This window comes from Sitophilus oryzae, unplaced genomic scaffold, assembly GCF_002938485.1.
Source record: "Sitophilus oryzae breed Bouriz unplaced genomic scaffold, Soryzae_2.0 scaffold_125_pilon_pilon, whole genome shotgun sequence".
Taxonomy (NCBI): Eukaryota; Metazoa; Arthropoda; class Insecta; order Coleoptera; family Curculionidae; genus Sitophilus; species Sitophilus oryzae.
In genome coordinates, this window is record NW_022145904.1 from 1,500,262 (window position 1) to 1,525,403 (window position 25,142).

The following is a 25,142-nucleotide window of genomic DNA, read 5'->3' on the forward strand; positions in this document are numbered from 1 at the left end:
AATACATTCTTAGAAATGGTCCTAATCTAGATAAATAACTTTTATACAGAATTTTTATTAAATAATTGCAAATACTTATGGCAGTATCTTTTAAACCCAGATAAATACTAGCAACTCAAAGTTCCTTTTGCAAAAAAATAACTTTTAAGGTTACTACCGCAAATTGCTAAAAATTAAGTAATTTTTGCGACATCCCTTGTATAGACGAAGTGTATTTTTTTAAGGTAAATAATTTACATATATACGTTATATATGAAATGGCATTAGCAATATTATGTAACTTTGATAATTTGGATTTGTTTGAAACATTATAAATACATTATATGCTTCTTTTTTCAATGCATGCCATCACTAAAAATATTTGTCCTTATTTAAGAAACACTCTGTATAGCTAAGAAACTTCTTTCTTCTTTTATATTAATTTCAATTCAGTTACATATCGATCAACATAGAGTGCAAGAAAATATAACAGCACAAAAGTACAATAAATTAAAAAAAATAAAAACAATGAAAAAATGTTCTCATAAATTTCTAAATGTATAAAAGGAAACTAAAAACATTTTTTCTTAATATCTGTCATATTATACTAATTTCTTTCTATCAATATTTAATAGTAATATGCTGTTTTTGTGCCTTACAACACTATATTATGAAATTCGCTAGAACATACTCTAAATCAGAAACTTGAAAAGCTCTCAAACAAAAAAAAACAGAATAATTCTAAACTTCACTTCAATTCAAACTAAACAATGTTTCCAATTTTTTAAGAAATCCCTGTGAATATTTATATCAGATCTATCGTGTCATTTTTATAAATACATAAATTACGAGACTCATCTTTTACGTCATACCTATATGGTGAATGATTAAATACTTTTTTATTAATATTTACTATGGTTAAACATAAGAAAAAACAAACGTAACTGTTTTAAAGGGAAAGTAAACATGCATGGCAACATATATCACTAAAAGAAATAGACTTTCTGAGATTCCTTATGTCATATTTGGGGAGTATAATATATATCCACTTTTAAGCGCAGGTATTTTTAACTGTACATATATTTAGAATAACACATTGCTTAATATTTTTTGTTATAAAATCATAACCATAGAGTGCCACAGAAGTCCAAATATAAATTTTTATCATTAATTAGTTTAGGTAAAATTTGACTGCCAGCGTGCCATTCATCATCAGCGTGTCAAGTTCAGTTTCGTATTCATCGTGGTTAAGAATAGGTACCCTGTTGCTTTGACTGTCGTATCCATCAAATTTGACGTTTAAATATTTAGATTACATTCCTAGAGGTGGCACTCGGACTGGTCCATTGCGACCTTCTCAGTCAGATCTCTTCTGATTCTTAAATTACATTCTCCAGTCCTATCCTTTTCATAAAGTTTAGCAACTTAAACCCTCCATATAGCTCCCTGGCAATGGCCTATCATTGCCTATTACCGAGAACCGCACATTTGCCAGGCTATCGCACCGACATAAAATGTGTTCTGTCGTTTCTTCTTCAGATTGGCAGAACCTACACATGGGTTCGTCCGTCTGTCCCATCAGCTTTAGGTGCCCATTCAGCTTATATTGCTCTGTTAGGTTAGGTTAGACCCACTAGAGCTTTGACTGTATTGCTGTCCTTGCTTATCAGGTCTACCGTGAATTTTGGCGAATGTTCTACAATGAACTTTATCGCTTGTCTCTGCCCTGGTGAGTTTAAATATATTTATGCTATATTTGACGTAATAAATACCAAAGATTACCTAATAAACCTATGCTCTTCGTGCTAACTATTCGAGTTTGCGTAAAACAATTTCGGACATGAATGCCAACTTACAGCAGATGTTTGACACGATGGCAAATTTTTAACTTGGTTACCTAACGTTAACACCTCTTTAACTTGGTGTCGTCTCCTTAGACATGATACCCATGTTTTCCCGAATCTATAATAGAGCATATATCCCTCTTTCTCTATTGCCTCCTTGTATTTGAGGTCAATTCCTATTGTGAGGATCTCATCATGGCCCTCCTCCCTCGAGCTGATAACTCCCCAACTCGATATCCTTACATTGGAGTTCTGAGCCAATGAGGAAGGCTCTGCAGGTAAGTGGTGTCTTTCCCCTTCTCCTCGGCAGAAAGACCCTGATGGTCGCCTCTTTAGGAATATTTTCAACCAACCCAAACGCAAAACGCAGCTGGCCCACATTTTGTCGATCGTTGCGTTGCAATCCGCTGGCTACAATTTCGTCCAGTATCGTCTCTTCTAGAGCCGTTTTCTGGTCGATGGTCAGAGCCACCTCTGGGTAATCCTTTGGCAGCACCGATATTTTCACCTGTCCAGCAATAGCGGTAAAGCTTGTGATACGTCCCTGCTTGTTTCTCGGTGTTGGACGGCTTTCCATCCTGGTTTTTTCCTCTCCTAGCCGGAGCAGAGGTGAAAGGTTTTCGCTCCCTCTCCTGCCTTTTTTGCTCTTTGATTGGGGATAGAAAAATCTTCTAATTTTTTTTCTGAAAACACTTTTCACAAGATGGACGTTTGACATTTCATATATGCTTCTCTCTAGCCTATGCAACGAAAGAGACAGATATAATGCCATGTCTTGTATTGTTTCGGTTGAATAGGTTTGCCCAATTCAAGATATTATTTAGTATTTTTTGATCATTTATTTTTCTATTATGTCATCAAGTCTATCTATTATGTCAAATTCGACAGATACTCCAGAGAAACACTTACTTCTAGCTGCTGCCAGTAACTATTTCCTGTCTAGTGACTCATCAATTGTATAAAAATAACATAGGCTAGGCAAGAAATTTCTTGCTACGGAGCTTACACTGCATGTGACTGAAAATTTTGACATGAAATATTCAATTTTAAAATCAAGGCAATCAAAGGAATAGAAATTGCACTAAAATTAAAAGAAAAATATTTAAACAAAAGTCTCCAAACCTTATTTGTGAAACAGGATAGTCAGTACAGCTAGATGCTTCTAGGAGCAACAGGATGAAATATTTGCAGTTATTTTTACCCCAATCCAAAACCAAACCAAACCAAACCAAACACCTCTTTAACTTGGTCTCTCCTTAGAAACTTTGGTAATTTAACATCTTTATAATTTCCTTGATACATAAATAACTATTACAGACTTGAGAACTCCCTTAAGTCTCTCGTTTTACCGTTGATTGAAGAAATAAGAAGACGCGCAACCTTATGGGCGATTTCGTGGCCCAAAAACTGTCCGAGATGTAGCTGGCGTTACCGTCACCTGTCCGAGAATTCCGAGATTTAGTGTAGGTCTGCGCTGCTGTGCGCTGATAGTCGTTGACAGCGCAGCGGATAAAGAATACTGTATCGTAGTTCTGGATAGGTTAGACCTGATACCGATATTGTTCCGAATCTATAATAGAGACTTATCCCTCTTTCTCTATTGCCTCCTTGTATTTGAGAGCAATTCCTATTGCGGGGACCTTACCATGGCCCTCCTCCCTCGTGTTGATGACTCGCCAACTCAATAACCTTACATTGGAGTCCTGAGCTTGAATAAGGCTCAGCAGGTAGGTGGTGTCTTTCCCCTTGCTCCTCGACAGAAAGGCCGTGATGGTCGCCTCTTTAGGGATGTTTTCTTCATCCACTGCAACCAGTTCCGGCCTCTGTCACTTCTCAGCTTAGGTGCCGTTTCTCTCCATCAACCAATCAGCCGATTCTTGAGATGCACAATCTATAAGGATGTCCACACGAAAGTGTAACCCCCCAAAACGCGGCTGATCCACATTTTGTGGATCGTTGCGTTGCAATCTACTCGCTACGATTTCGTCCAGTATCGTCTCTTCTAGAGCTGTTTGCTGGTCGATGGTCAGTGCAACTTCTGGGTAATCCTTTGGCAGCACCGCCATTCTCACCTGTCAAGCAATAGCGGTCCCTGATTGCCTCCCGGTGTTGGACGGCTTTCCATCCACGCTCTTTTCTCTCCTAGCTGGAGCAGAGGTGAGAGGTTCTCGCCCCCTCTCTTGCCCTTTGATTGGGGATAGAAAAATATTAAAAATTTTTACTGAAAAACACTTTTCTTAACAAAATAAACAAGGAAAATTGAGACAAGATGGATGTTTGACATTTCATATATGCTTCTTTCTCTCGCCTATGCAATGAGAGAGACAAATATAATGTCCTGTCTTGTATTGTTTTGGTTAAATAGGTTAGTCCAATTTAAGATTAATTATTTTTTTGGATAAATTATTTTTTTAAATGTCAAATTTGACAGATACTTGGCAGAAACACTTGCTTCTAGTTGCTACCAGTAACTTATTATCCGGAAATTACGATCAGAGACGGAATCATTAGGTAATGTGTCAATTTTAAAATCAAGGCAGTCAAAGCAATAGAATTTGCATTAATATTAAAAGAAAAAACATAGAATCCCGAAGAAAAAGATTGAAACCAAAGTATCCAAAACTTATTCGTGAAACTTGGTGTCGATTGGATAGTCAGTCACCGGTAGGGCTAGATGCTTCTAGAAGCAACAGGATATTTTAAGTTATTTTTACCCCAATCCAAAACTCATGTTGAAATCAACTTTCACTTAAACCAATTAATTATCATATAATACGCGGACAATATCTGTAGCACTCTATATTCTAGAAAACCTGTAGATATAAAGAAAAATAACAGTTTTAAGTTGTTAAAACAGTAAGAGCAAAGATATGAGACAGACGTCATCATTTAATATACTTTTGTCACTTCAGTAATGTGCACACAAACTAAATCTAGATATCGATAAGCACCCTTAAAATACAATCTACAAGCTGATATAATACTAATATAACTGTAGACATTTAGTTACTGTACATTGAACAATGCTATAGAAATAACTTTCAACACTTTGGGCTCGATTTCGAAATACACGTTAGTACGCCTCAAATATTTTTTTAAAAAATCGTAAAAAGGCGAAAAAAAGGTTCTAAACAACGCAATAAAACATACTGAGTATGTAAAATATAAAATCTCAACCGTATGTGTACCGTCTAAGTACAAAAGTAATTCAATATAAATAAATATCGGATGTGTATCATCCGAATGTCTTCTTTGGGCAGCTTTTTATTGACTAGCTGGGAATCATTAATAGGCGGGTGCCTGGAAATCTGGGGGTCCTATACAATCAAAAAGAATGTTAAATAACAAATATTTTTTATCTATAATATACTGTGCGACATAGAAGTTGCAACAGCAAATAAATGTAAATATATTTTATTAAAGTAGTAAGGATAAATATAAATATAAATCGATGACACTTTCAAATAAATTAAAAAAAATATTGAAAGACCTTCGACCTATTTTCTCAATATATAAGTACGCGCACACTGAGCAGAGCCGCACGCGCCGCATCGACCAAAAAAAAAATTTTTTGTTTGTGTTACTTTCAATGAAGGTGCGCACACTAGCCAGAGCCGCACAAATCGCATCGATAAAAATGCGGCCAGCATTGTTGGACCAGAATGATTTTCGGTCAATGCGGCTAGTGCTGCTGACGTCACACGCAATTCCTTCCACTCTACGTGGGTAGCCAAATCGAATTAGCCGAAGAGGAGATTAGAAATTCAATATGCTAAAAAAAAATTTCATGGCTCATTTTGAAATATTGAAAAATTTTTAGTTCGTCCTCAATTAAATATGGTAAAAATGTGTGGAATTCCCTTCCTAAAGGTAAAATTTTTGCAAATATTGTGAACCCATAATTTTCGATTCTTTCAGGTGATTTCTTCTTCTTCTATTAGCAAGGAGCTCATAATTGTTTCTTGTTCGTTCATTCGTCACTAATTGTCGAGAAATATTAATAAAAAAAACACGCTTATCACTGCAGACAGGACTCAGGAAGCGACTGATGAAAAATTCGATTGGCAAATACAGGTGTAGTAGGGGCAAAAAGAGGAACAAAACAGCGAATAATGCGGTGAGCGCGGCGCGTTCGGTACGGGTCATTGTGCGCGACAAGAAAAAAAGGTGCAATTCGTGAGGCGAGTGTTGCGCTGGTCAGTGTGCGCGTACCTTTAGAGTACAGATCTAGACTCAGATTTAAAAAAAAATAATTATTTATTAATATTTACCTCTTGCATTGGGTCCAGTTGCAAACGGAGGCTCTTGGTAATGCTGTTCCACGTCAGGACCACCTGGATACGATGGATAGTTTGTCTGCATATTATCTGCCTCAAAGTTGGAGGCGAAAGCTGCGTCCGAACCCTGACGGAAACGTTGGAAAGCGAAAAACGCACTGCCAGCCTGTCGAAGAATATTTATTTCAAGAAATATTTAGACCAGAACCATATAAACAATCATTTTAAAAAGCTTTTCGAGAAGACTACAGGTAGCAAGAACTATTAAGTAATATAATAGTAATAATTTTTTTTACAGAATGGACCAGACTTTTTATTCTATGGTATAAACTCTAGACCCATCATAGAGTATAATACAAATGAAGGGTCCAGGGGAAAAACTTGATAATTTTTTTACTAGGCATATATCATTGTTAAATCCTATCATATAGGTATCCTAGTAAAAATATACAGAAAGGACCACAGACTTTGAGACATAGGAAAAATCAAGTCCATTTAGCGTGTGTCGCAATTTTCACACCTTAAAAAATTAGTTTTGACAATAATGTATGGCCAATTGCACCGCGATATTTAAAGTCTTCTTAGCTTAAGTCGAGTTATAACTGTGACTTTTTCTTTAAAAACGTAATTACTATGAAACTAAGTGAATAAAGCGTATCCCTATTCATTTATTTATGTTTTTTTACAGCAACTGCAGCGACTATGAAAAAAAGCTGTGTGGTTTTCATAGAAAATAAGGGCACCTGTAATTCATTTGAGAATGTTATAAATCGCTAAAAGAGGTTTCAAATCTCTTGGATTTCTATTAATATTTAATAAATTTTATTAAAAATTGAACTAAAATTGTTAGTATCATTAAAAACAATTCAAATTCAAAAACTGTATCAGTCAAATTCCCTCATTTAAGGTGAATATTAAAGTAAATATAAATACAGCTCATTCTAAGCTCTACTTATCTTTAAGAAAAATTGAAATCATTGGTGCAATTGGGCCTTAATGCCATTTCGAATGAATAATAGTATTAATAATGTACATTATAATAATAAATTTTATATCCATAGTGTGTATTAAAACTACTAAAACACTTTTAAATTGGTATTATATAAACAACTTTTGTTTTTTTAATCAAAAAAAAAATAAAAGTAACATTTCTCAATCAAAATATTTGTGGTCCTGAAAAGGGCCTTTGTTTTCCCATGTTCGTCACGGTAGGTAATGGGTAAACGGTAAAAAAACAGGATAATGAAATTTAAAAAATTACAAAAATTGTTCAAAAATGCCTCCTTCTTACATTAAACAATAACCCAAATGGTCATAAAATCCCCTCTCCTCACATTGGATAACATATCAGTGGTGACAGTGTTAGATATTAAATATTTTCTGCCTTAACTGCTTCAAGTTTTGAATTTCTTCATGGCCGTAAATTTTAGATTTTATGTACCCCCATAAAAAGAAATCATTCACCGAGAGGTCAGGTGACCTTGGCGGCCACAAGATGGTTCCATGCCCACTAATTAGTCTATTGCCAAAAGTATTGTTTAAATATTCTTACAATACGACCATTGTGTGCTGGACATCCATCTTCTTGCCACCAAATATCACCAAATCTCTCGCCAAATAATCGTCGAATCGCCGGTACAATTTGCTGTTGCAATAAATCCAAATATATTGCAGTATTTAAATTGCCCTCAATAAAAAACGGTCCAATAACGTGTCCCCCTACAATACCCGCCCAAACATTTAGTTTTTGTGGATATTGGGTTCGCACACTATGCAAATTTTCTCTTGACCAATATCGTACTTGCGTGGAGTTTTGCCGATTTAATAAGGAAAAGGACGACTCATCAGTAAAAACAATTCTCCTAAGAAAATTTTCGTCAAGATTTACCTTTTCCATCATTATTTCGCAAAACTCCATACAGCGAAATTGATCGTCGGGGAAAATTTGTTGTACTTGAATTTATTGCTTCAGCAACTTGTACACAGCTTCTATTTGGATTTTCCTCAACTGCAGCGCATATTAAGACTTCTGTTTCCTCACGAGAATTATCTTCAATTTTTGGTTTCTTATGCATGTGGCCGGCCATATCCTTATCAAAGCAAAAGTAAGGCTTATGATAAAAACTTTTTGTTTATAGTTTTTCTATATTTAGTGATTCTTTTAGGTCAAAAATCTACAGCGTCTGAATAGTATGTAAACTTGAAGCTGAGATTGTGTTAAAAAGGGTTTCAACAACAAACTATACTGAATTCTAACCTTGAAAATGTTAATAAAAATCCAAAGCAATTACCAACTTGACTGGAAAATTAAAAGCAAAAGTTTCATTGAAATAATATTGTTTATAAATCAGGATCAAAATTACATTACTTTACTTTGAAAATAGGACTGGGTGAAGAATATTCATAACGCGGAGCTAAACCAGTTGGTATAGTTGAGTGTAGTTAGCTATATCAAAGACTACACGTTATATTGTGATAGTGAATGTGTTGAATTGAAATACTTATTTCTGCAGAAAAACGTGAGCCTAGCTTAAAGGATACTGTATAAATTTCTAATGTTTTTTTATAACTGATCTTTACCTACTTTTTGTGTGTACATCATGTGGCGTTAAAATATTTTTTTTGGAATATATTAAATTCTTTTAAAAATCGGTTTTGCCTTTTATTTTTTCCCTCTAAGGTTTTGTCTTAATATTTTAAATACTTCTTAGCTGATTTTGTTGAAGGTGATACAATTCCTGCAATTCTATCATAAAGCGACCAAATCAGATTATAAAATAGTCGGCGTGTGTTCGGCTAAATGTCTTTGCTATTACACTGGTCTAGGACATGTAGGACCAGTATTCAAACCAAACTCTTCACGTTATTGAAATAAAACAGAAATGTAGAAAACAACGGTTATTTTAATAAATTCAGTACCACTTAAAGTAGACAACAAACACCAAGTCAAGATATTCACATGTTTATTTTGATGCCCAATTAAGTTCTAATTTCTAACATAAAAAAATATCTACCTTTTTGGCAAAAAGAAAACAGTTACTTAGGTTCGAATTTTTTACTAAAGCCCTCCGCTGAAAACTAATTCAAAAATATTAATTTCTTTTCACGGAAAACAGTATGAAAACATCATAAATCAACCAGCACCAAATCAAAAATCAATGTTACATTCAAATTATTCATTGTTAAAAAATATTTATTAATTAAATATATTAACTATTACATAATGCTATTAAAAATTAATTTAATATTTGAATAAAATCTTCTCGTCACATGGTAGATGTCTAGTTGGTCTAGATCAAATATATTTATATACAAATATCTTAAAAATGTATTTCTATATATATGATCTAGGGATAAACGTCAAATTTTTGTCTATTTACCCAAAAATTTGAAAGAACACGTCTTTATTCTGTTTCGGCCTTTGGTTTCGGCAAAGGTTTCGGCCTAGACATAACCTAGACGAAGAAAGGAGGAGGAGTTACGGCAGTTTATAGTTGGCTCCGCACGACCGCACCCGATACTACACGAAAGTTTCGTTAGTTTGAACTTTCGTCAGGATAAAGCTATCTCAATGGCGCTTATCATGTTTTTCCCCTGGACCCTTCAAATACAATATGATGGAAAAAAAAACGGCGTCAGCGATGGCTATGAAATGAAGATTCATTTACATGTAATATAGGGAGAATGTCGTCGATCGTCATTTCCAAAGCAAGTGGACGCCGTTTTTTTTTTTCGATCATACTTTCGGTATATAGAGAAATCAATAAAAGTTGGCGTGCGCGTCTTCAAAGACTTTGAAACTGTTCCCAAATTAAATGCCTAATAAATAAAAATTCCTTGGAAACTTAGAGCGCACTTTTTCCTTTTTCTGCTTGCTGTAGGGGATTCAATCCTGGGATTTCGGAATCCCGACGTTTTTTATCGGATTTTTTCAATCCCGGGATCCCGGGAAAATGATAACAGATCCCGGGATTTTATATAATATAGTAAATCGCTATTTTTAAGGTTGTATAACCAAACTAAAAACTCTTTTAGTTGAATTCCTTATAGCGCCGCCGCCGACAAGCGATACGTCGGTGATTCCCAGAATAATAAAAAACTTTTGAAACAAGAAGTAGCAAACCTCTTAAAACGACTAGATATAACAAGTAAAATCATATTAGATTCTTCAGATAGTTCGGAATCGGATGAAGATTTGCCAATTGCTACTATTCACAACCGGTACCAGGCCTTAAATCATGACGTGTCATTTTCGGAGAGGCTAGACGAAGCATTAACCAAAAAAATGTCAAATCGAATGACAGTGTCACCAGTAACAAAAACTGAAAACTTGGAAGCCCAAATAAAAAATGAAATGGATACGTTCCAGAAGAGTGGACAACGTGGAACAAACTTACAACTAGCTTTTGATTTTTTAAGTACAATACCGCCTACAAGTGTAGAATCGGAAAGGTGTTTTTCGTCAGCAGGCTTGATAGTTACAAAATTTCGTTCTGCTATGGGAGATGACACAATAGACGATATTATATTTGTGCGCTATATTTTTAAAAATATGGAATAATATTATCAGTCCAGTTTCTTTTTTGTTTTGTTGAGATTTTTGATTTCTGTTTAAGAATTTTATTTACTTATTTTTGTGTTCCAAAGACTTTGTTTTTGTTTAAACTAATTAACGTTAATTTTAATAAAATGTTCTTTGAAAGTAACATTGGTAACATTATTACTGAAATCCCGGGATCCCGAGATTCGGGGTTAAGAATCCCGGGATCCCGACAACATAAAATTGTCCGGGATTGAATCCCCTAGCTTGCTGTCGCTTAAAGTAAACGAAGGAAGGTAGAAAAAGCTGTATGCAATGAAATGAAATTCATGTATATTATTTAAACACAGGTGTTTCATGTTGAAGCGTTGAGTAGATCAATTAAAACATAATTATATCTAAAAACTTGTAGATGAAATCAGATTAGTTCAGGAGGCAAAAAAATGGATTAGAAATTAAAGTTTTATCAATATTTACCCAGAGCCCTGGCAGATTATTTTTTTTAAATGATGTTAGTGTGTTTTATTGAGTAAAGTATAAAATAAAGATAAGGCAGCTTTTGGTACTGACTTTTGACAATTTTTTGCCCCACCCTAAGTCAAAACCTAGCTGCGCCCATGATATCTATTTTATTTTGAGGGTAAACAAATTTCATTTTGATTTAAAATTGAATCACTCACGTATATTAAAGGACCAAATAAAATCAGGGTTGGCAAATATCATGATATTTATATAAATATCAAATATTGGATATATATCTGATATATATTCGATATACATCAAGTTTTGATATCTATTTTTGTTTTTATTTTTTACGTAAAACTGCGTTTAGTATCAAGTCAAATCAAGAGCTCATGCAAATATTTTTATTTCAACTTAATTATTGTTGCTTTGCACATAATAGGAACAACATTAAAACAAAAGTATATAAAAAATATAAAGAAATTCTAAAAAAATAAACAGAACTTCTAAAAAACAAATAGGAATTCTAAAAAATAAACAGAAATTCTAAAAAATAAACAGAGATTCTAAAAAATAAAGGGAAATTCTAAAAAATAATCAGGAATTCTAAGAAATAAACTGAAATTCTAAAAAATAAACGGAAATTCAAAAAAAATAAACAGATATTCTAAAACTAACAACAAACAAATTTATATTTGATTTATTAATTTTATTAATGGTAAATCATCATCAGATTCATTTATTTAATTTTCATTCATCATTATTTCAAAATGGTAAATCATCGTCAGGGGTCATGCAGAAGCGTCCCCGTCGCGACCCTGGGTACTGGCTAAAACCAGTAGCTGATTCTGCAACCACCAACTCAGTGTCTATCTATCTAGTTAGAAAGTAAAATGTCAAGCAAGAGAGATACCAATCGGTCCTCATTAGGACCAGCACTGACCATCATTTGGCCCATTATGCTCCAAATTAGAGCTATAATCGAACCAAAAATCGTTCCATTCCGCAGACGCTTCAACTTTAAGAAAGCGAATTGGGAAGGTTTCAGGGAAGAATTGGATGGGGTTGTTCAAACTATCGAGCCAATATCTGATAATTATGACACCTTTATAGAGAACATAAAAACCATTTCTAGAAAGCACATCCCGCGTGGCTGCGAAATGACGAAGGACTACCAACTTGTACAAGTCATCCGCACCCTGCTTTCTAGCAGACGTTTTTTTGTCGAATTGGGTGGTGATCGAAGCCGCTGGAGGATTCAAAAGAATGGCTTACCACAGGGGAGTGTTTTGGCTCCAACTCTTTTCAATATCTATACAAATGACCAGCCGCTGAGTCAACACATCAGAAGCTTCATTTACGCAGATGATTTAGCAATAGTTAGCCAAGATAAGGATTTCTGTAAAATTGAAGATAATTTAACATTACACCTGACCGCGCTAACCCAATATTACAGAGATAATAGCCTTAAACCAAACGCCTCGAAGACTATCACTAGCTTGTTCCATCTAAATAACAGGGAAGCTAACAGAGCTATAAATGTCAATTGGAACGACCAGCAACTGAGATTTTGCCCACGGCCAACTTATTTAGGTGTCACATTAGACCGGACCCTGTCATTTAAACATCATGTCGTGAAGACTATGGCCAAGATCTCTACAAGAAACAACCTGTTGGGAAAGCTGGCAAGCTCCACCTGGGGGCTAATCCACACACACTAAGAACTACTGCTCTTGCACTCTGCTATTCTGTTGCCGAATATGCCGCACCAGTATGGGAACGCTCCTGCCATGCCAAAAAGATAGACCCGATGCTGCACCAATCGTGCCGTCTAATCACCGGATGCCTAAAACCCACATCGGCCCAACAGCTACACCTCCTCAGCGGGATAGCTCCACCCCACATAAGGAGACACGTTTCCAGCATGAAAGAGAAACAGCAAGCTCTTTCCGATACCCGGCACCCGCTCTTCGGACAACACGCCGCTGGATCCAGGTTGAAATCCCGAAAAAGCTTTCTTTCTACCGTCCAGCCACTTGATAGCAGTACGACATTCGCAAAGAGACTGGAGTTGTGGTAAGCAACTTCAACAACTCCAAATGAATTTGCGCTAAGGCCACAAGAGAGCCTACCACCTGGTGCGGAACAGGCATGGCCGGTGTGGAGAAGTCTGAACCGTTTGCGTACTCAGGTTGGCAGATGCAAGACAAACATGAACCAGTGGGGCTACCTTGACGGATCTGTATCCTGTGAATGAGGAGAGGAACAAAATATGAGGCATCTTCTCGTATGCCCAAATCTCCCAAACATATGCAATCAGAGTGATCTCGCAGAGGGAAATACCAACGCTCTGGAGTGTACCAAGTACTGGATATCCTGTATATAATTGCTGTATGCATATATATTTTTTGTAGTTTGTCTAATTCTGTACAAGTATTGTTCCTATTTATGTTGACTGTTTGACTATGTTTTTTTTTAAATGTATGATGTGCCTTTTTATTAATTTAGCCGTTTTGTATATTTTATATATATTTTTGTGTTTCTTGATTTGTTTTTTATATATACTGAGTTGGACACGAGTAAATAAATAAAAAATCGTCAGATTCGTCAGAGTCAGAATCAATTGATACTGTTTCTGGCAAAGTTTTTGATACATTTGAATTGTCCCAGATCTAATTAATATTATCTTTTTTGTTTCTGATTGTTGAGTTTTATTTTTTTAAAAATATCATGATATATATCAGGGTATAAATATCATTATAATAAAATTATATAAAAGTTTCTTGCCTTGAACTGCTAATACATATAGAAATTAATTCCACGCTGTGTTCGACAAAATGTGGATCAACCTGCTCTCACTATCGGTTTCGGGGCCCTACCCCATCATCGGGTGAGCTTGGGTATTTCCATAATATGTCGAGCACAGCGCAGAGTATATAAACACGATTTGTCGTAAAGTTATATATATGTTATATCATTACATATATCCGATATATATCATTGATATATATCATGCTAACTCTGAATAAAATGGCGTCAAGTTGGCTTGGAAATAAAGATCACTGTCATATATAGTATTGTCCCTACTTAAAAAATAAATACTAATAAACATTTTTATAATTATAACAAATATGTTTTTTTTTGTGGTAACATAAGGAAAATTAGCACTTTCCAAGGATATAAACAGTGGTGACAGTTATATGAGGTAAGCGCCAAGTATTCTTTCAAATATAAAAAAAATCGCTTTTACATACCCGGTGCGTCTCAAAAGTGGCTCACCCCATTAACTTTTTTATTTTTTTAGATAAAAAAACGATATTTGATATGATTTTTTTGACAGTATTTTTTTTTTACTTTATGGATAGAAATTGACACTCTGAACAGAATGACATATCATATGTCAAATTTTGACATTTTCGCATATGGTTTATTTGAAATTGTAACATGCGGTTCATAACGACAATTTGACTCCAAATACCAAGTGTGGTACCATATTATTCTTAAAAAAATGCTTTTTCCAAATATGCTAATGAGCCACCCTCGTTCCATTTGAAAAAATTGAGATATGATTAAAAATACGATTTGGACATCTTTCAACTGGCCAGGACAATACACTAAAAGCATTAGACAATCAGATCTATTTTTCCAAGGCTTCCTCATTTAAAATTAGTGTTTTTAACACAGCCATACAATTTTGTTTTAAGCAAAAAAATGTCAAAAGGTGACATATGATATGTTACTATTTTAAATTTATTTTTTTTAATTTAATTTCTATTCAGTGTCATTTTCTACAGAATAAAACAAAAAAATAGATGCCATTTAAAAATCAAAAGTTGTAGTCATTTCCGGTGAAACAGGAAGTGACCGAAAACAATTGAATCCGTCAATTAATCCTAATTTATGTCATATACTAACATACCAAATATCGATTTTTGTGAAAAAATAAGGGGTGAGCCACTTTTGAGACGCACGCGGTATATAAAGTTCTTTTTTTAATGAAGTCCTCCTGTATCTCAATTCTTCTATTAAATATTTTCTCAAATAATTTACTTCCTTAAAAATATTCTTGATATTGATAAACTATTCTCAGTTGTTTGAAAACAAACCATTTTTAAGGCTATAAATCTGATCAACTTCATGAGAGAATTCTGACATCTATAATTGCATTTTTACTTTTAAGTTTATATTTCTATTCTCATAAGTTGCAAATTGTCCTAATCATGATATAATATAGCGATAAACAAATTTTTTATATAAATATAACTAGTCATAAGTTTTGGAAAACATGAAAACATCCTACCAAAACCATTTTTTTAAACAATATTATTATTAGTTTTATAATACAATATGATCGAAAAAAAAAACGTCAGCGCGATGACTATGAAATTAAAATCGCTGAATTTCATCGATCGTCATTTCCAAGCCAACTGGACGCCGTTTTTTTTTTTCGTTCATGCGGTATTAAACCATGTATTTGTTTGATAATTATATAATTGACTAATTATTGCTATGACTAATTTGTAATTTATATAAGTTCTATTAAGCTCAACTAAAAACTTTCCATTAATAGTCATAGTTTACCTATGCTATATTTGCAATACAGAGATAAAAACGAATATATTTCAGTGCTCCTAAAATATTCCTTAATATTTAAATCATTTTTCTACTATGCTAATGCAATTACTATCTCTAAAACAGTAAACTCTACAAAGATTGTAGAGTTCATTTATGTAAGGTTAATCTATTTAACCTACAGGTTTAAAAAGATGCATTTTAAATTATTTAAATGGACGAACAAAATCATTTTATACAGATAAATATCACATTTCTTTTGTTGTAAATAAAAAGGAGATATTATACTTATACTATGTTAATTTTATTTTGATTTTCTGACAAAACTTACCCATGAAAATATGGAAAAGAATGAAAATGCTATGGCTGCCTGAACGTTACTAACACCAATTCCATTTGGCGGATCATTTGATTTTCCCCACTGATTTGTTAAGTACCAAAAACCAACAAAATAAAGGAATGCCCAAAAACCTATAATATTTAAATAATATAAAAATATGGATATAAAAATGTTTCTTCCAACTGACCAGAGAATCCAAGATCTGCCAGTACATAATGCTTTCGTGTTTTCACTGATGACATTTGTTCAAACATATATTCGCCGACCAAGAAACCCATACTAGCCAGAAATGCAATAACGCTGATTCCAACACCGTAATTACAAGCATTCGCGTCACCGTTATACAAACAAGTCATTTTTTTGTCTACAGGTTGCCATCCTTGTGAAGATATACATCCAAAAACTATAATCGAGAAAAGCTAAAAAACAATATTTCTATAGGTTTGTATCAGCCCTTATATGAAGATTTTGTAAATATATAAGTATGTAAATTAATTTATTATACATATCATAGTTTAATTACAATAAATGAAATAATTATAACTAGGGAGGACAAAAATAAATCAGTAATCAAATATAATAAACAAGTATATGAAAAGCGGCGACAAATACAATTTAGGTAAGTTTACAATTAGTATATTTAATCTGAAACCAAAAAATGTTAAACAAAAGCAATTAAAACTATAAAATAGCTAAATATTCAGTTGAAAATTCAAAAAATCAATAGCCCTCCCTCGAATTCCTATGATAATCGATATAAATATTTTCGTTACTTGTTAGAGGATACATAATTGAAAATAGGTAGTATTAAACTATACTTTTTTAAACTTACCCAACAAACTGCTCGCAAAATTACTTGAGGTCTTTGTACAAAATTTATAGGATCAAATGCCCCTCCGGCTTTGCCACCACCGTAAGCTCCGGCACCCTCCATGTTTTGTATACCACTACGTTAGTCAAGTGTAGATCCACTTGCATGACAATTCCAATAAATTTTCTTTATGCACTTCTTTTACATTTATATGAATAATTACCATATTAGTAAATTAAAATCGATGCAGTTAATTTATTTTTAGTTTAATTTATGTATAAAAAAAGTTGGCTCAGAAAAAGTTTAAACATGACTTCCGATAATGTCCGTAATGAATTTAAATTTAAATTTTTTCAAATATAAGTTTATTAGACTCTGAATAGCAAATGTATTAGGGTACCTATAATTATCATAATAGCATGCATCTATTTTACTGGGCGTTATGTATTTTTTATTCTTATTAATCTAAAATAATAAAATTCATAGAAATTTTTATATTTAAAATTATCACGTTACCCATAGATCATGAAACAAACGTTACTACAGAAGGCCCTTACAATCTTTTCAAAAGGAAGAAGTGGTCATCTTAACCTAATATTTTAGTCACATAACCTATGTTTTTGCTGTCTTTTCAACTCCCAAATAATGCAGAAATATAACTTTTTTACACATTTAAAATAGGTTATAACATATAAATTAATTGCACATCTTACATTTAGAATCTAGTAAATATGGGACGAAAAATTCCAGGCAGGAAACATAGAGGTGTAAAAGATCCTGAAAAGCAAAATGCAGAGAGTAATGAAAAGTTCGTAATTTTTCAATACACATAACTACGGAGGCTAAAAGGAGGGCTTTTTAAGCCCTCCATACACATAACATTATCTTAAAATCTTCAAATCTCAACATCAATTATATTTCAGAATTAAAAATAAAATTAATGCTCCACCAACTGATCCAGATGATCAGCAAGTTTCAAAAAGTTTACTGAGGATTATTGAACTTAAAAAGAAAGTAAAAGAGGGTCAGTATCAGAAGAAGAAAAAGAAGGTACAAGGAAAAGATGGGAACAATAAATCTAACTTTAAAAATAAACCTATACCACGCTTTCAACAGTTGAATGGTGAGACTGATCGAGAATTTAAACACAGAATAAACCGCATATGCGATAATGTGATTAAAGAGGCAGCATTTGAAGACAAATTTAATGTTGATATTAAGCGTAATGAAAAAGGGCAGGTAATTACAACATAACATCTTAATTTTGATATTTATAGTGCGTTACACATTACAAAAATTGAGTGAAAACCATTTTTATAATAGGTCGAGAGTGTTGAGAAGAGGAAACCTGATGAACTAGAGATGTTTTATAAACAAGTAAGAAAAGAGAAAAAGCAGAAAAAGACTAAAAAGAAAAAAACTGATAAGAATGAAGAGGTGCGATTAAGCAAATCTCAGAAATGGGCATTAAAAAAGGCAAAGAAAAAAGAAGATAAATTATTTGAAAAGGAAAATGATCAAGTTTTTGTTCCACAAAAAGAACAAGTCAAATTTGGTGAAGTTGCACATGCTCCTCCCACCCTAATCAAGCCTAAAAAAGGTGATAGCCATGAAGGTGCTTTCAGAGTAAGTTTTTGTTTTGTAATGTTTTATTTTTTGCATTATTCAAGGAAATAATTATGCTTACTACTATTACTTGTAACTTAACTAGTGATAAAAATCTTAAGTCCAAATAGAAATTCAAGTTTTAATCAAATAAACCTACTTATAAGTATGCTAAAATAATTTTGATTTTTTTTATTTTAGCCAGGCCAAAAATCTTTACTTTTAAAAAACTTGTTTAAAAATGGACCTAATACAAACGATGGTAAAAATAAGACCCATAAAGCTGATTATCCAAAGGCAGTAAAAACTATTGATAAAAAAGGTAAACGCAAACATTTACCCAATGCATTGAGAAGACAGTTAGATAATCAGCAAAAAGAAATTGTTGAAGCTTATAAAATGTTAAAAGCTAAGAAATAAAATTTCTATATATTATAGGGAAGGCATAAAAACATTTGTTATTATAAAATGGAACTCTGTTAAATAAAAAACTAAAAATTTTATGAAAAAGTATATTTTTTATTTATCAAAATCTCATAACTATATTAATATAAAAATATATATTATTTCCTAATTCGGTAACAAAATAAAGCATACGCCATGCTTGTTTAAACAACAAAATATTTTTTTGATCTTAAATCAGCTTATACCTATGAGGTAGTTAAGTGTATAACAAAAATATAAACAAATCAAAATATCCTAGAAAAAAGAAAACAAAAAAAAAACAATTGTTATGTCTAATTTATGAGTATTATGTTAATGACTCTAGAAATTATAGATAACTTAGAACAAGTACAACAAAAACTAAGCTAAAAAATACTGAATGATAGATATTGTATATATCTATTTAAAAAATAAATTCAACACTAACTAAAAAATCTAGGACCTCATAGATCTTTGAATCTTCAGTCTCTATATATCAAACTTATACTTTTCGCTCATTTTCTCGAATATGAGCAGTAAAAGATCTTTATAAACTATAGGATTAAGTTTTTTGCCTAAGTTATATAACAAAAAAAATTGTCCATGAGTTAAATGTTTTGTTATGTAAACGGCTTTATTTCTATTTAAATTACGAACTTGAGCCATGAGAAGATAAATGCGAAATCTTTCCCAAACCATAAACATGGCTCTGTATATTAAAGCAATTAGAGTAACAAAAAACAAGATAATCATCCAATACCAGAGAATCAGGAAGAATTTTTCATTTAAAATGTTTAATGGTAGAACACAAAGTGCATCCATTACCTGTGTCGAACCGCTAGAACCGTAGTTAGTGTACAAACATTTTGTTCTCTTAGGAAAAGCTTCATTCATAGGATGAGGATACGGTTTAGTTGCTACATGATAACCATAGCTGGCAAATTTTCCGTTTAGATACCAATCCATAATCATAATTTGAAGTATCTAAAACAAAAAGATTTCTTAAAATATAACAAAGGCACCTACATTTCAACGAATCATACCAAATTGCACAAATTTAATAGTTCACAGAAAGCAAATCGAAAAGCCATAATGTCATGATTCCCAGCATCACATACGTAACTGCATAGTTTTTGTCCTGTGGCAATCCAGTTATCTGGTACTAAAGTATCACCTGTAAATATTAGGTTTTATAAGACACACAAATATCATATAAATTCTGTAATCTTACGTAAGTCTTTTGGTAATTGCCCTAAGCGATCACCTTCCCATGTCGTCCAAAAATATCTTGGAAGGTAAAAAAGTAATGCTTGGAAACAAAATAGGAAGCAGATCCATTGATAGTAAAATAACGTGAACGTTTCACTTCTACTGTAAACTGTATTTCCTAAACCGTATAGGCTCTCATATTGTGCAGCAGCTAAACAAATTACACATGGTAAATATCAAGATCTGTTAATTTAATAAGATACTCACCATCGATATTTTTCTTTTGAATAAACGTCCCCGTAATCCAACAGTAAACCTTTATTAATTCTTTGTCCTTTGCAGTTTCGCAGACAATTGGATCGCCAAAATACTGTTTGCTTGATAGTAAAATGGAAAAAACGATTAAGAGGATTACGGAAAATTTGTAATGTAACTTAAATACATTGTTATCCGTGTGATCGTCAAATCCTTTAACTAGACTGCTCAAATGTTTTAATATTTCCTGCATTTTGCAACGCACAAAATCAACTAAAATAAATACCACAACTCAGGTTTATTTGAATGACATTTTTTGTAGCGTTTTTTTGTGTGCCCAAGAACTATAAAGGCGGCTTTTTGTTTGCGTTTGAAATGAAAAAAAAATAGAATTATTTAGATGCATTAATTTAGTCAATTAAAAATAGGTAGTTTAATGATTTTGTTGGGCATTTAATTCACAAATAAGAGAGAAAATTTGTTCAAAAAACTCTAAAAGTTTTTTAGGACCTTCCGCTTCCGGTAATTTGGTGAACATTTTTGGGTTGCCGCGATTTTTGATGTTTTTAAATCAGAATTTTTTATTCATTATAATACTTCATTAAAAAATCAATGTTTGTTAACGTAACAAAATGTAATGTAAATATATACATTGGTGAAAGTTTGTAATAATCTTAAACTGATATACAAGATACAACAAATTGTTTTTTGTCATACGCTCCCAAAAACAGCTATTTTACGGACTCATTTCAGTCCGTAAAATGTTTCTTTTTCGGCCTAGGCCGTAAAGGTCGTCATGGCAACCTTTATGGACTAAAATGTCTAAATTCGTTATTTGGTTGTTTTATTTTGTCATTCGAAATTTGTCACAAAATCACATAAAATTATACATATATTTATAATTAAATTATTAAATACTAACAATATCAAAAGCTAAGTTATTTGTTTTAAAGTAAGTACCTAGGTACCTATTTAAAAGAGGCTTTTAAATTAAAATATTCTTAAATTACAGTCACAAACAAGACATAATCATGTGGTACATTTTTGGCCTAAGACAAGCATATTTTCTATACAACTCAACTGGATTGACAACGTTCCCTTCGTTCACCACCGGAAACACTCTTTTGATATTAGTTTTTGTATCCGCAAAGGGTAACTAAAAGGCAGCTGTTGTCTTTTTCTATGATGTCTTGCACTCGTAGAGAGTACAATTCTTCTCTTCTACATGCTCCACAAAGGCCAATGACAAGAGCTACCTAAAAATCAAATACAATGGAATAAGAAACCATCTATATATTTTAAAAATCATTATCGCAAACTTACCTTAGTAAGTAAATAAGTTTCATCACTAGCCGTGGCCAAAAAATCACCGATCTCTTTTATGGACAAAACCTTAGACTTTTTAGGCTCGTAACCAACCGAATTCCTCTTCAAAAAAGCAATAAGTTTTGGAAATTTGTCAATATAAATATCTTCTTTAACACTTAACACTGCTCTCAGCATGGAATATTTCGACCAAATTGACGATGGTTTGAATGTTTGTGACTGTAATTTAAGAATATTTTAATTTAAAAGCCTCTTTTAAATAGGTACCTAGGTACTTACTTTTCGTGGAAATAATTTAGCAATACATCTTCATTTACAACGAATACGCCATTTTTGTCTTTCCATTCATTAAAAACATCATATTCTTTCTGGTAAATGGCACGAGACTTCACAGGAAGTAAATCCAACACGATTTCTTTGGCCTTATTAGCAATATGTTCGGGATTTTGGAACATTTTAAAATTGTTGATGAATTTGTGTGATTTTGTGACAAATTTCGAATGACATGTCAAAATGCGATGAAATAAACAAACTCGTTACTAAGATATGAATTTATAAGCCAACTTTTTCAAACATTATAATTTCAAATATGGAAAATTTGCAAATATGCGTTCTAAAAAACTGTAAAAAGCGTATGACAAAAAATAGTGTATGTAACACGTACCTAAATTATGTTTTTTAGGACTCATCTACTATTTCGGACTCGGCTAACGCCTCGTCCGCAAACAGTAATGATTCGTCCTAAAAAACATCATTTTAGGTACTAGTTACATAAATAGCTATTATAATCCAAAAAAAAACGCTTAAAAATTTTCTCAATACCCGGGGATTCACACATTCTTATGTATACTGATTTTGTAAATATTTGCTGTCTTAATCTTAAAGCAATATATAAATGTAAGGTTGCCTGTTGACCCAAATATTCTTATTTATTCATGTATTCTATATATATTTTGATTTATATTCCCACATAATAGAGTATAGAGTGCTACCTGACTGAGCTGGCATTAGAAAGTTTCTAAAAAAAAGATACCAATCAGTGGCGGATACAGAGGGGGGCCATGGAGTCCCCCCCCCCCTAAAGTCTGTGAATAGGGTTAAATATTAGGCTTTTGGGATAAAAATGGTGCCCAAAAAAGCATATTCTACATTACTTTTTATTTGGGCCCCCCCTAAAATAAATTACTGTATCCGCCCCTGATACCAATCCATACAAGATTATCATCGAGTGATTAAACAAAGATTAATCATCCCTTTATTGACATGTCAGCCATTATTTTTGTAACTTTAAGATGATTTATCTAGGCAGTTTTTGCATGGCGTCGGCGTCGTGTATTTTCGACCATAATATGATAAATTATAACAATAGTTTAAAAAATGTTTTATATACATCATTTTAAACAAATATTTTATTTTTAATTGTTTACATAATCTAAAAATAACAAGAAAAGGGGAAAATAATAATGCTTTCAGTCTTGATTTTTTATTAATATAATTTATCACAAAGGATGGGTACATATTTTTTATAAAGCAGTTTATTTGTTCGAGTTTTACCAAAAAATATTTGTATATATTTTGTATTAATTGCAATACATTTCCATCAAAGAGGGAAGATTTTAATAAAATTTGATTTGTTTAAAGATACATCTCACAAAAAAAATTAAAAAAACTAGACAGATGATTTAAATATTTCTAGTTCCAGTGGCGGATACAGAGGGGTGGCTCATGAGGCCTTGCCCCCCCCCCCCTAAAATATATAAATTGGTTTAACTATTAGACTTTTGGGTTAAAATGGTGCCCTAAATAGTATATTCTTCATTATTTTTTATTTGGGCACCCTAAAATATATTCTTGTATCCGCTCCTGAGCAGTTCCAAATATAAAAACAGTTTTGAAAATCTTAAACTATACTTGTAGGTAATTATTTTAAAAATGCAACAAATGAAATTTTGTGAGTATATGTAGGTTGACCGACTATTCTTTAAAAATATAAAGAGTTCTACAGGGTATCCCTGTAGTAAAATAAGTAACACATCAAAACTGTGTTTTTATTAATGGAACACCCTATACAGGGTGGCGCACCTCGTTCGCCTCGGTTGATTATACGAAAACGGAAAGATGTAGAAACAAAATATTTTAGGGGTATATGTGGGGAGACAATGTGCACAATTTAAAATTATTTTGAAATATATAGGGTGTTTCAGAACTAAGATCCATACCAAAGTTATATTTTCTCTTATGGAACACCCGGTATTTTATTTCATTTTTGGATTCTTGGGCCCAAAAAAAGGCATTTATTATTAGGGTTAAATATGTTTAAAATCTTTAGTTTTTGATATATTTAAAAATATTTAAATTTGCATGCTACAAGAGAATAGACTATTAACACCCTGTACATTACTTTTCAGAACGAATTCTTATGCTGAGTTTAAAGGTAGAGAAATAAACTTTACTGAAAAATGGTATTGGTTCCTTAAATTTATACAGGGCTATCAAAAGTTGCTGATCTATTTTAAGGATATATTTTATATAAAAACTTTGTTATTTCAAATGTAACACCCTGTATTTCTTTAAATAAATCGAAGCAGATTCAAATGCTCTTTCAAACTATATTAGGGTTTCCTATACCTATCTAGCTCAGATTTTGAATAAAAAGAGATTTTTAAATAAAATTGTAATCAAGAAGGCTGGTGTCGCCATGGCAATTTTCTAATGACAGCAGATGACAGTTAGTAATATACTACAGTTACTATACACTTAGTACTATTTTCAAAGTCGACATTAGTTTATGGACATTATTATTTATAATTTATAACAGTTTACTTAAATTTACCTACAATAGTTTAATAAGTAAGTATTCATTATTTTATCAAGAAAAATAAAGCAGTATCTGCTGGCGGAACGAATAGATATGTTACTAGTGATATTATTTTGTGAGGAAAATTGCTTCTTGGCCTCAAGGGCTTACGCTCAAAGATATCCAAATAGGAATCTTCCTGATAAGAGTTTCTTTGAAAAACTTCCTGTCCTAATTCGCCTGGCAGTGTGGTTTATAAAAAACCTATTAGGCAGAAACCTGTCGTTGGAAGTGAAGAAAATGAATTTGCCGTAATTGGCTCTTTTATAGAAAATCCATTTATCTACAAGTCATCGTAAAATAATTCAAAGGCTACTTCTTCGTTTTTCTTGATAGAATAAAAAACACATATTTAATAAATATTATTTATTAAACTATTGCAGGTAAATTTAATAAAAGTAAACTGGTATAAATTTAAATAAGTCCATAAACTAATTTCGATTTTGAAAATAGCTACTAACTGTCACTAGAAATTTGCCATGACAACACTAGCCATCTTGATTACAATTTTATTGAAAAATCGCTTTTTATTCAAAATCTAAGCCAGATAGGTATAGGAAACCCTAATATAGTTTGAAAGAGCATTTAAATCTGCTTCGACTTGTTTAAAAAAATACATAGTGTTGCATTTGAAATAACAAA

General features: G+C 32.4%; 3 protein-coding genes across 3 annotated transcripts; 1 reads left to right on the forward strand and 2 right to left on the reverse strand.

Moving 5' to 3' along the window:
* Positions 1-759: 759 nt before the first annotated feature.
* LOC115874272 (synaptogyrin) lies at positions 760-16,979 on the reverse strand. Its single transcript, XM_030889373.1, has 5 exons — positions 16,847-16,979; positions 16,202-16,433; positions 16,006-16,145; positions 6,095-6,266; positions 760-5,140 (listed from the first exon to the last, which is right to left on the reverse strand). Exons 1-5 carry the CDS (start codon positions 16,946-16,948, stop codon positions 5,109-5,111), a joined length of 678 nt encoding a protein of 225 aa, XP_030745233.1. The 5' UTR covers positions 16,949-16,979; the 3' UTR covers positions 760-5,108.
* Positions 16,980-17,373: 394 nt separating this feature from the next.
* LOC115874275 (coiled-coil domain-containing protein 137) lies at positions 17,374-18,934 on the forward strand. Its single transcript, XM_030889377.1, has 4 exons — positions 17,374-17,633; positions 17,749-18,064; positions 18,149-18,451; positions 18,632-18,934. The coding sequence occupies exons 1-4, from the start codon at positions 17,557-17,559 to the stop codon at positions 18,848-18,850; spliced, it is 915 nt and encodes a 304-aa protein (XP_030745237.1). The 5' UTR covers positions 17,374-17,556; the 3' UTR covers positions 18,851-18,934.
* A 40-nt stretch (positions 18,935-18,974) lies between these two features.
* LOC115874274 (innexin inx2-like) lies at positions 18,975-20,767 on the reverse strand. The gene is made up of 4 exons (XM_030889376.1): positions 20,330-20,767; positions 20,085-20,273; positions 19,897-20,027; positions 18,975-19,837 (listed from the first exon to the last, which is right to left on the reverse strand). Exons 1-4 carry the CDS (start codon positions 20,568-20,570, stop codon positions 19,343-19,345), a joined length of 1,056 nt encoding a protein of 351 aa, XP_030745236.1. The 5' UTR covers positions 20,571-20,767; the 3' UTR covers positions 18,975-19,342.
* Positions 20,768-25,142: the final 4,375 nt, after the last annotated feature.